At 36.8% G+C, this 12,845-nt stretch overlaps 1 protein-coding gene across 5 annotated transcripts in view; it reads left to right on the top strand.

Annotated features, from left to right (window-relative positions):
* The window catches only part of IFT74 (intraflagellar transport 74), a 96,967-nt gene that overhangs the window by 1,992 nt on the left and 82,130 nt on the right, over positions 1 to 12,845 (top strand). For 4 of the 5 annotated variants that reach the window (XR_006338577.1, XM_043890975.1, XM_043890974.1 and 1 more), the window contains exons 2-6: positions 3,431 to 3,569; positions 4,851 to 4,986; positions 9,404 to 9,452; positions 11,243 to 11,341; positions 11,504 to 11,564. Coding sequence is in view for 4 of the 5 variants with exons in the window: in XM_043890975.1 (XP_043746910.1) it covers positions 3,450 to 3,569; positions 4,851 to 4,986; positions 9,404 to 9,452; positions 11,243 to 11,341; positions 11,504 to 11,564 (465 nt within the window). In the remaining variant the exon portion in view is untranslated. Of the gene's footprint in view, positions 1 to 3,430; positions 3,570 to 4,850; positions 4,987 to 9,403; positions 9,453 to 11,242; positions 11,342 to 11,503; positions 11,565 to 12,845 lie in introns of those variants that run through there. The other variant, XM_043890977.1, reaches the window with a different exon arrangement.

Raw genomic sequence — 12,845 nt, 5'->3', positions numbered from 1 at the left:
ACTGAGCGACTTCACTTTCACTTTTCCCTTTCATGCACTGGAGAAGGAAATGGCAACCCACTCCAGTATTCTTGCCTGGAGAATCCCACGGACGGGGAAGCCTGGTGGGCTGCTGTCTGTAGGGTCGCACAGAGTCGGACATGACTGAAGCGACTTAGCAGCAGCAGCAGCAGCAGCAGGGTGGTTATGAACTGGTGGTTGATGGATTCCTAGGGAGTATAACAGGCAAGTTGTGTGTTACACAAGGGACAAGTCAGGAGGCCAATATAATAATCTACTTGAGTCCATGAGGCTCTGAACAGTACTATAGCAATGGAGAGGAAGTTATATTTTAAACATTTAGGAATAAAAGTAGGATTATGTGGTTAGCCATGGGAAATGAGGGAGAGGGAGAAATCAAGGACTAAATTTCTGGCTTGTGTGATTAGGAGGTATTCCAGGGGGAAGAATAAATTCAGGAGAGATGACAGTGAGTTTACATTTCATTTGTTTTGAAATGTTGATACTATATTGAAGTAAAAATGGCAAGTAAATTATTTGGATATAAACACCTCAGAGAGAGTGTGAGGAGTCAGGACTAGAGATTCAGTATTGTGAGTCATCAGCTTAAATCACTCAAACCCTGAGTATAGATGAGGTGGATCAATGAGATGGTAGAGAGGAAAAAGAAAAATAGGCTGGTTCATATCTTGAGAAATGCGACAATAGGGGCAGGTAGAATAAGATGAAGGAGACTGAAAGAGTAGAAACAGAAGAGGGGAGTATCCCGGAGATGGTCGCGATATTTTAGAATTTGCCTGTGTAGAAAAAGAATATATACGACAGAATTAAAGGTGGTTTCAGGATCAAGAAATTAGTTTTTAGGGTTAGGAAAGAATGGAACATGACAACAGACTCAAAGAAAGGAAGAAGTTTAGACATAGTCAGTCAGTCAGTCAGTTCAGTTGTTCAGTCGTGTGCGACTCTTTGCGATCCTATGGACAGCAGCACACCAGGTTTCCCTGTCCATCACCAACTCCTGGAGCCTGCTCAAACTCAAGTCCGTCGAGTCGGTGATGCCGTCCAACCATCTCTTCCTCTGTTGTCCCCTTCTCAGGAGCTGGATAATGCTCCGAAGGAGCTTGGGGCAGGGGTTAGGGAGAAGGAGTTTGGCAAGAAGAGGGAAGCTAATGTCCCAGAGGGGTGGGATTAAGAGGATAAATCGGAATAGAGATTGATCTTGAATGAGAGAAGTCATGGCTGTTGAGATTGGAAGGCAGCATTTATATAGGTAAGTTGATTTGCTCCAAATATGATGGTTTTCATATCTTAATTTTCGTAATTATGAAATTGAGTCATCTGCTGAGAGAGGTAGGAGTAGAAAAGTTGTTAAGAATCGCAATCATCAAGGACAGAGTAGCTTATCAAGGATAAATAAAATAATTTCAGAGATATGAAGATCCATCTAAATTTGGTGACTATGACTTTGCAGTTCTCCAGTCTATACAGCTGTGAGATTTCCATCAATGGTGTTCCGCAGTCCAGGTTGAATGTAGAGAATAGTTTCTGATTTGTGAAGTGGGTTGAAGAAGTGTTCAAGGATGTAAATTAGTTGATGGTGCTCATGAGACAGTAATTTAATGTTGAGAAGAAAAGGAATCCTTGAAAATGACCATCATGGTCACTAATGGCTTCTTCAGTGGGGATTTCAGTGGACATTTCAGTGTTCATCTTACTTGAATTCCCAGAAGAAAATGTCATGGCTGACCATTCTTGCCTTTTGGCATCTCTGACACACACTCCTGGCTTTTCTGTTAGCTTTCTTAGTCTTTGTTTTCAGTCTCTTATACAAGCTTTCCCTCTTCTGTGCAACCTGTATATATTTACATTCCTCAGGCCAGAGTCTTAGGTACTCTTTTTCTCCATATTCTCTCTCTAGTTCAGAATCTTTAAAACTCTTTTGAACATTATGCATAATAGGACATATATCTTACATTATAGACCCGTATACACATATGTGTAAATTTACACAAATGTAACTGAAACAAAAATTTAATGAAACAGTACCCTTCCCATGTGCAGTGAAACCTCTTATATCTTCTGTTTTATTTCATATTTAACTCAAATTGGTCATAACCCTCTAAGTTGTTTTTATAAGCTACTAATAGATTATGACCATAATTTTAAAATGCTATTTTAAATAGTCAAAATTTTGAATGATATTTTATTCTGCTGAGTACAGGAGGGGGCTGATAAACTAGGAGAGAATGAATAAAGGGAATAGTTTAAGGGGAGGTGTTCAGTTCAGTCGCTCAGTCGTGTCCGACTCTTTGTGACCCCATGAACCGCAGCACGCCAGGTGTCCCTGCCCATTACCAACTGTCGGAGTCTACCCAAACCCATGTCCATGGAGTCGGTGATGCCATCCAACCATCTCATCTTCTGTCATCCCCTTCTCCTCCTGCCCTCAATCTTTCCCAGCATCAAAGTCTTTTGTGAGAATAAAGGTGAGAAAAAGGTAGAAGGAGAGGAGATTAAGGCCAGAGAATAAAGTATCTCATTAAGATATTTGAGATGAAGCAATTCCAGATGATAAGCTCCAGCTCTGGCCGTGGCCATGAATTAGAATTGAAATGGTTGCTGGGATTTGGGTCATGGAACTGTGAAGCTAGAATGTTACATATTGAATCCAGTATCCATATGGAAATCATCCAGGTTGTTGATGGTACTAGAATGAAGAGACTGAACAAGATACACAAGACTTTAGTAAATATGGGGGAGAGATTAGGTGGCTCCTATATAAAAGCAACCAGAAAAGATCCAAGGCAATATAGTTGCATTATTTGGTCCTCAATGGAAGAGAATCATGTTGTTTATTACTTTTTTTAAACTTTGAAGAATAACGTTTGCCAATTACATTGTGGAGCAAGGAGAGTGCCATGTATTCCTTCTGCCTTGGACAAGAAGCTAAGACAGCCTTCACTACCAAAAGTATTTTCAGAAGACAGGATCCTGTTAAGTTGACGAGTACAAGGAAGTATTTATAACAGGGTTGAGAATATAACGGAATTTACTATAGACCAGAAAGCACAGATAAAAATTGTCAGAGAAGAAAGATACTGGTTTTGTAAGGAGAGAGAAAACTTTAGTTAACTAGAGTATGAATGAGAGCCCAGGAGAGAAAGGTAAGTAGAGGGACTTGCATTTTGATAAGATAGTAGGGAAATGAGGAGGGCATGTTATAATAAATGATTCCATGCTTCTGAATGGAACAGTTATGTCAAATCTGAACAAAATTAAAGCAGGCTTAACCTTGTACATGGTGGTACCTACAATATCAATTTGCAAGAAAAGTCACAGTGGATTAAATGTTTGAAAGGGTATGTGGTTCACTCCTGTCTTGCTACAGGAGGTATCAAAGTAGAATTAAATTATTCTTGTTTCCAAGCAGTGGTTAAACTGAGCAAATAATGGCCAGTAATCACAAACCTTCAGCAGTTCGCCCTGTTTCTCGAGGTGGGATTGGATTGACAGGAAGGCCTCCTTCTGGAATACGACCCCCGTCAGGAAATATTCGAGTGGCAACTGGTGTAAGTTTAAAACAAATTGTTGAACTATTATGTGTATATCCTGGTAGAATTTGAAAAGCCTGTCTATAATAAATAGAGATTCTTCTTTGTTTTTCTTTATGCTATAAGCATACTATTATATGTGTTTGGTTTTTTTTTAAATGTCTAGAAGTATAAAGAGCTTCGCTGGTAGCTCAATTGGTAAAGAATCTGCCTGCAATGCGGAAGACCCTGGTTCGATTCCTGGGTTGGGAAGATCTGCTGGAGAAGGGATAGGCTACCCACTCCAGTATTCTTGGGATTCCCTGGTGGATCATCTGGTAAAGAATCCACCTGCAATATGGGAGACCTTTGTTCAACCCCTGGGTTGGGAAGATGTCCTGGAGAAGGGAAAGACTACCCACTCCAGTATTCTGGCCTGGAGAATTCCACAGGCTGTATAGCCTATGGGGTTATAAAGAGTTGGACACAACTGTATCAATGTGGGAGAATGTTTAAAAGACTAATGTTAAGAGACGATGTGTATTCATACTAATATTGAAATTTATTTTAAAGCTACAACAATTTAGGGGTATAGCATATTGGTGCCAAAACCAAGTGAAATGGAATAGACCAGAAATGGAATTAGGCAAGAAGAATTTAATTAGTGATGAAGGTTGCATTTCAAATTAGTAGGAAAGCATGAAGTATTCAGTACTGCTGAATAATTGGTAAACCATTTGTTTTTATAAACCAAATCCCACCCTCACACAGAGTCCTAGATATTTTCAAAATTTTATATTAAAAAATGAAATCATAAATGTATTAGCGGAAAATGTAGGCAAGTATATTGTATAAACTCACCATCTCCCAAAATTTGCCCAGGTTCATGTCCATTGATTGGTGATGCCATCCAGCCACCTCATCTTCTGATGTTCTCTTCTCCCTCTGCCCTCACTCTTACCCAGCATCAGACACTTTTCAATTAGTTGGTTTTTCACATCAGATGACCCAAATATTGGAGTTTCAGCTTCACCATTAGTCCTGTTGTTAAATAAGGACAAATATGTGGACATTTTGCTCCTTTACAGTTTAGAAGTGGTATAAATATGTCTAACACATAGAATTTTACATTTTAAAGAAAAATATTACTTATCATTAATTTTAGATATTAATTTTATGTACTATTTCAAACATTTAAAAATGTAAGGAAAATTTTACATATTATATAGAATCAGTTTTATTTTTAATATTCTTCATATAATGTTAATATTAGAGGCACAGTATTTCTCTATTTTATTGAAACTGAATCTTGTCATTTAGATGCCACCTGGAACAGGAAGACCAGGCTCTCGTGGTGGTCCCATAGGGACAGGAGGAGTTCTGTCTTCTCAAATCAGAGTTGCTGATCGTCCTGTAACACAACAAGGTTTGAGTGGAATGAAAACTGGTATGAAAGGTATCTATTTTAAGAAGATGAGCATATTGTATATAAGAAGTATTACAGTATATTAGTGCTGCGTCACTTCAGTCATGTCTGACTCTGCAACCACATGGACTGTAGCCCTCCAGGTTCTTCTGTCCATGGGATTTTCCAGGCAAGAATACTGGAGTGGCTTGCCCTTCCCTTCTTCAGGGGATCTTCTTGACCCAAGATGTTGGAGATGGAACCCTCATCTCTTACATTGTGTGTTGGCAGGCAGGTTCTTTACCACTAGCGCCACCTGGGAGCTATTACAGTGTATTGCTAAATCAGAATTATACAGTGAAAGGCTATCTTTCTCAGTTCTTACTCCTTGATTCAAAAATTTTAAGGGTTAAATAAGAGAATGAATATGAGAATTCATTGTGAACTATGGAGTTATATACATGTATGAGCTATTTTAATCATTTTTCTGGTGAACTTTGCTATAACTTTTTAAAATTGAAGTATAGTTGATTTACATATACATGTATATTTCTTTTCAAATTCTTTTCCCTTTTGGTTATTATAAAATATCGAGTATAGTTTTCTATGCTATAGAGCAAATAGGTCCTTGTTGGTGAACTTTGCTATAATTTCTTTGAAGAAATTTGAAGGAAAACTCAGAAATGAAAATTAGATTTCTAGTACCATATAGAAATATTCTGAAATAGTTTTTTTTGGTTTTCATATCAAAATGACAATGGTAGGTATTTGTATATTTATGAGAAGTGAGACCAGAAGTGTTACTTTTGGTAATAATTATTATTCCATTATAATGCTTAAGTAAGGAAGTGAGGCTAACATGCAGATTTATACTACATCTCTCCTTATCTCTCTATGTGTTTAGAAATGCATAATAATAATAACACTATATGTTTTGATTCAAAAAGTTGGTCTATTATATATATATAAATCAAAACATAGGGAACTGTTTCATGTTGAGTTTTTAAATTTTATGTATATGTGCAAATGACTTATCAGGGATGAACATACTAGCATGAAATTAGTTATAAGGTGATATACCGATTTCTATAATATAATATATCCTACCTTTCAGCAAACTTAATTTTCTTACTTATGATACAACTTAGTTCACTAAATATTAAAAACCAGTTGGTTATTGGACTTCCTTGGTGGTTCAGTAGTTAAGACTCTGCACTTCTGGTGCAGGGGCCACAGATTTGATCCCTGGTTGAATAAGATCCCATGTGCCATGCAGGGTGGCCAAAGGATGAAAAAAAATCAGTAGTTTAGAAATACTTGCTTAATAATTATCAGTGCTATAGAGGAAAATGACTCAAAATTTTGTAGTTGTTTAGTCTTTAAAAGTGTATTCACAGAATCATTTATGTGTTTAATATTTCTTATTTAAAAACCTTAAGGGCAGAAACCTTAAAGGTGCAATTCTAAGAGAATTCATCAAATTTTATTACTGTATTAATTTCTCCTTTAAAACAGAATCAGTATTATTAACTATTTAATAATTAAATATTATTTAATTATTTAAGATTAAATAAGATTAAATAATAACCAGTATTATTTAAATAATAACCAGTATTATTTAATATTTAATACTTAAATATTAAGTATTATTTAATAATTTAAGTATTATTTAATAATACTTTAATAATACTTAAATAGTATTTAGGTATTATTTAAGAAAATAGTCATTTTCTACAAATATAGTTCAAAGCCTTATGTGAAAAGTTCTGTTACCAGCATGTACCACTATCTGCTGTGATTTTGCTGTTACCTGTTCCAGTGCCTCATTTCCCATTCTAGTGAGACATTCTCTCCCTCTTCTCAGCATGGATTTCAGTCAATATTTCCTAGCCTTTTCCTCATGCCATGCAGGGCACTTCACCTCTCTCAAGGTTTGGGACATTTAACCTATGGGCTTTTTTAGTCCTACTGAAATGTAAGATTGTGTTCCTGAAAAGTCTCTGAAAAATTATATAAAATCATAATCTCTGGCCTAGATTGAGAAATTTATAGTCAAAACCTACACTGTCCATTGTGATAGCCAATAGCTATTTGTATTTGTAATATAAATTGTTTGTATTTTTACAAATACAAATATTTGTGATTATTTAAATTAATTAAAATTAATTAAAATAAAAGTATTTTACCAGTTCAGTTCAGTCGCTCAGTCGTGTCCAACTCTTTGTGAGCCCATAAATCACAGCCTCCCTGTCCATCACTAACTCCTGGAGTTCACCCAAACCCATGTCCATTGTGTCATCATGCCATCCAACCATCTCATCCTCTGTCATTCCCTTCTCCTCCTGCCCTCAATCTTTCTAAGCATCAGGGTCTTTTCAAATGAGTCAGCTCTCCGCATCAGGTGGCCAAAGTATTGGAGTTTCAGCTTCAACATCAGTCCTTCCAATGAATATTCAGGACTGATCTCCTTTAGGATGGACCGGTTGGATCTCCTTGCAGTCCAAGGGACTCTCAAGAGTCTTCTCCAACACCACAGTTCAAAAGCATTAATTCTTCTGCGCTCAGCTTTCTTTGTAGTCCAACTCTCACATCCATACATGACTACTTGAAAAACCATAGCCTTGAGTAGATGGACCTTTGTTGGCAAAGTAATGTCTCTGCTTTTTAACATGCTGTCTAGTTTGGTCATAACTTTTCTTCCAAGGAGCAAGTGTCTTTTAATTTCATGGCTGCAATCACCATCTGCAGTGATTTTGGAGCCCAGAAAAATAAGGTCAGCCACTGTTTCCACTGTTTTCCCCATCTATTTGCCATGAAGTGATAGGACTGGATGCCATGATCTTAGTTTTCTGAATGTTGAGCCTTAAGCCAACTTTTTCACTTTCTTCTTTCACTTTCATCAAGAGGCTCTTTAGTTCTTCACTTTCTGCCATAAGGGTGGTGTCATCTACATATCTGAGGTTATTGATACTTCTCCCGGCGATCTTGATTCCAGCTTGTGCTTCCTCCAGCCCAGTGTTTCTCATGATGTACTCTGCATATAAGTTAAATAAGCAGGGTGACAATATATGGCATTGACATACTCCTTTTCCTATTTGGAACCAGTCTGTTGTTCCATGTCCAGTTCTAACTGTTGCTTCCTGACCTGTATACAGGTTTCTCAAGAGGCAGGCCAGGTGGTCTGGTATTCCCATCTCTTTTAGAATTTTGCACAGTTTGTTGTGATCCACACAGTCAAAGGCTTTGGCATAGTCAATAAAGCAGAAATAGATGTTTTTCTAGAACTCTCTTGCTTTTTCAGTGATCCAGTGGATGTTGGCAATTTGATCTCTGGTTCCTCTGCCTTTTCTAAAACCAGCTTGAACATCTGGAAGTTCATGGTTCACATGTTGCTGAAGCCTGGCTTGGAGAATTTTGAGCATTACTTTACTAGCGTGTGAGATGAGTGCAATTGTGCAGTAGTTTGAGCATTCTTTGGGATTGCCTTTCTTAGGTATTGGAATGGAAACTGACCTTTTCCAGTCCTGTGGCCACTGCTGAGTTTTCCAAATGAGCTGGCATATTGAGTGCAGCACTTTCACAGCATTATCTTTTAGGATTTGAAATAGCTCAGCTGGAATTCCATCACCTCCACTAGCTTTGTTCTTAGTGATGCTTCCTAAGGCCCACCTGACTTCACGTTCCAGGATGTCCAGCTCTAGGTGAGTGTGAGTGATCACACCATTGTGATTATCTGGGTCAGGAAGATCTTTTTTGTATAGTTCTTCGGTGTATTCTTGCCACCTCTTCCTAATATCTTCTGCTTCTGTTAGGTTCATACCATTTCTGTTCTTTATTGAGCCCATCTTTGCATGAAATGTTTCCTTGGTATCTCTAATTTTCTTGAAGAGATCTCTAGTCTTTCCCATTCTATTGTTTTCCTCTATTTCTTTGCATTGATCATGAGGAGGGCTTTCTTATCTTTTCTTGCTATTCTTTGGAACTCTGCATTCAGATGGGTGTATCTTTCTTTTTCTCCTTTGCTTTTCGCTTCTCTTCTTTTCACATACCACCAGCCATGTTTCAAGTGGTCAGTATTCCCATGTAGCTACTTTATTGGACAGTGCTGCTATAGAATATTTCCATTGTAGCAGAACGTTCTCTTGGTTAGTCCTGTTCTAGACCCCGTTAGGCCCAGTTTCCATTCAGTGACCCTAACCAGTAGAGTCCAATGTTTTTGTTGGTTCTTTGAATCCACTCTCTTAACAGCCCAACCTCTAGTCCCATCTTTGTGGTCTTAATTCAGGCTTCCATTATGTCATGATGCTAAGATATTAGTTCTCTTTTCTATTTCATTGCTTCTTTCAGATTTTTAGACTTACTGGGAGGGCTGTTAGAGAATTGTTGAGTGTAATTCTGGTTGCGCTTTGGATTTGCTAATGTGGTGGCATTTTCAAACTGAACACTAATACCTAAAAATTTTTTTTAGGTCCCCAGAGGCAAATTTTAGACAAATCTTACTATCTTGGACTTCTTCGGTATGTTATATACTTTTTTTTTCTATGAATGATCATGAAGTTTTAATTATAGTACTTACTGAGATAATTAGGTATCTGTTAATTGTTAAGATTATTTTGTGTTCTGACATAATTTATGGTTAATCTGGCTCTAAATAGATGTCATCACAAATGGTGGTGGTATAGTTAGGCTGAGATGTTAAATTTTATGTATTAGAATGTATGTGAGCTATATATTTCCAGTTCACTATTTTTCATCTAATGAGAAGAATATTTTATGCTTCTTTCACTAATTATTCTGAAATATATTCTTCATAGATAGGTGTATGAATGATAAAATATATATGCGTGCCTGCTAGTGCCTGCTAAATTGCTTTAGTCGTGTCTGACTCTGCGATCCCTTGGATTGTATGTAGCCCACCAGGCTCCTCTGTCCATGGGATTCTCCTGGCGAGAATGCTGGAGGGCGTTGCCATTTCCTTATCCATAAAATATATATACTTATTTATAATAATTACTACAGAGTTTTACATAAGTATATATTTAGTCAGTTGCTATACATGTGGCCTAATTTTATTTAATTCATAAGTTTGTTATATATCTCTTAAGTATGCAGCTCTAAATTAAGAACTCTTTTCTCTTTCTATACCTACTTTTTTCTCTGCCTATCTAGCCTATCTCTATTTTTCCATTTTACTTTATTTTCTGGTTGGTTCATCCTCTGTGTCTTCTTTCTTTCTTCAGTTTAGTTCAGTCGCTCGGTCGTGTCCGACTCTTTGTGAACCCATGAATCGCAGCACACCAGGCTTCCCTGTCCATCACCACCTCCCGGAGTTTACTCAAACTCATGTCCATTGAGGCGGTGATGCCATCCAACCATCTCATCCTCTGTCATCCCCTTCTCCTCCTGCCCCCAATCCCTCCTAGCATCAGGGTCTTTTCCAATTACTTGCATTCTATTTAATGTATCCTTCTATTGTATCCTGAAATCTCTGTTTTCTTTCTTTTAGTCCTTCTTAATTCTTTTCCTGTTCGGTTACTTGAGTCCTTTTGATCCTCAAACTCCTAGAAGTTAGTAAGAGAAGGGAAGGTTTTCTCCCATCTGTCCTCAAAGCCGACATCAGTAAGAATGAGGGTGAGGCCATCAGTGTTGATATATAGTCACCTTTTAATCAAAAGAAGGTAAGGTGATAGAGCTATTTCTCACCATCACATTGCCTCTCTTCTCCAAGTTTTGTACTTCTTTACTAAAAATTACAATTATCTATTTATGTTAATTGAGTGAAGAACAGTGGTTCTCAACTGGCATTGATTTTGCCCCCTTAAGGAATATTTGGCAATTTTTAGACTCATTTTTTGTTGTCATAACTGGATTTGGGGGATGTGCCATTGGCATCCATACCAGAGAGATGGTTAAGCATCTTACAGTGCACAGAAAGTATTGTTTTAAGTATTATTCAAAGACCTAAAATGTCCATAGTGCTGCTCTTGAAAAATCCTATCCTAGAGGGTAGCAAGAACTGTGAGAGTGACAGTTAGGTGTCTGCTTCTGTCTGTAGATTGTACCAGTTTGCCCAGGTTTCCATTCTAATACTGTTTCATCTTTTTTAATGAATAAAGAACTTTTATCAATTTCTCAGTTGGAGTATACCACCTTAATCAAATAAGCTGCTTAAATTGTTTTTCTTTTTTTAGTGAAATTTCACAAAACCATTTATATTGTTACACATTTATGAAAAGTTTATTTTGTTTAACTAGAAAGACTTTTCTGGATTGGAAGTATTACTAATTTCTTTATTTCTTTCCATTAGAAGTAAAATAAGTGAACTTACAACAGAAATCAATAAACTTCAGAAAGAAATAGAAATGTACAATCAAGAGAATTCAGTATATTTGTCATATGAAAAGAGGTGAGTAATTTTGCAGTTAAAGTATGCAAGGTATATTTTTATTATGAATAACATTTGATGTAATATGTTTCAGAATTTTAGTACTACATTTGTAGTTAAACATAATATTCATAATGTTCATCTGCCTATTTATGTATTTATGAATGTATTTTATATTTACAGAGCTGAGACTCTAGCTGTTGAAATAAAAGAGTTTCAAGGACAACTAGCAGACTACAACATGGTATTTGGTCTTTTCTGAGAGAATTTCTTTTGAATATTTTCATTGCTTTTTACCACTTTAGAAAATGCTGTATACCAAATAATGCATGAATACATACATAGTGAAAAAGATTGAAACCATAGCAAGTGTAGAGATTAAAGTATATATTTGCTTTCTCCCTACTTTGCCTCCCGAGAAATATTTTGGCTTTACAGATTAATAGGTGTTCTTCCAGCTTTAAAAGAAAAACACTTAAAAATACAGAACATGCATACTTTTTTCCCTAACAATTTAAAAATAATATTTTTTAGAGTAGATAAAATGTATTGAGTATTAGCAATGTCACTGCTTTAAAAATACTTTTATCTTTCTACAGAGTGTTGTCATCATGATGTTTTAAAAATTTAGTTACTTAGTATCAAGCTTGCCTTTATCCTTCCATTTCATTCAAAATGCAGTGTTTTGTCTTCTGTCACAATAGGGCATCTAGTATAATCACAGTTAGCCAGTTATCTAACACAGAGTAAGTTTTCAGTAAATATTAGATCTTATTAGCATTATTATACAAAAAGCTAAGATCATGGCATCTGGTCCCATCACTTCATGGCAAATAGATGGAGGAATAATGGAAATAGTGACAGACTTTATTTTTGGGGGCTCCAAAATCACTGCAGATGGTGACTGCATCCATGAAATTAAAAGACACTTGCTCCTTGGAAGAAAAGCTATGACCAACCTAGACAGTGTATTAAAAAGCAGAGGCATAACCTTGCCAACAAAGGTCCTTGTAGTCAAAGCTGTGGTTTTTCCAGTAGTCATAAATGGATGTGAGAGTTGGAGCATAAAGAAGGTGGAGCACTGAAGAACTGATGCTTTTGAACTGTTGTGCTGGAGAAGACTCTTGAGAGTCCCTTGGATAGCAGGGAGATGAAACCATTCAATTCTAAAGGAAATGAACTCTGAATATTCATTGGAAGGACTGATACTAAAGCTGAAGCTCCGACACTTGGGCCACCAGATGCGAAGACTGACTCATTGGAAAAGACCCTGATGCTGGGAAAGATTGAAGGCAGGAGGAGAAGGGGATGACAGGATGAGATGGTTGCATGGCATCACCGACTCAATGTACATGAGTTGGAGCAAACTGTGGGAGATGGTAAATGCCAGGGAATCCTGGCATTCTACAGTCCATGGAGTCGCAGAGAGTCAGACACAACTTAGCAACTGAACAATAACAATAACAAAAGCACTTATCCATATCACAATAGAAAATGTTATGTATAGTAATATATATTACATTAG

The sequence above is a fragment of the Cervus elaphus genome, chromosome 29 (assembly GCF_910594005.1).
Source record: "Cervus elaphus chromosome 29, mCerEla1.1, whole genome shotgun sequence".
Taxonomy (NCBI): domain Eukaryota; kingdom Metazoa; phylum Chordata; class Mammalia; order Artiodactyla; family Cervidae; genus Cervus; species Cervus elaphus.
Note: the sequence above shows the minus strand (reverse complement) of the source record. Positions and strands in the feature narration are given on the sequence as shown.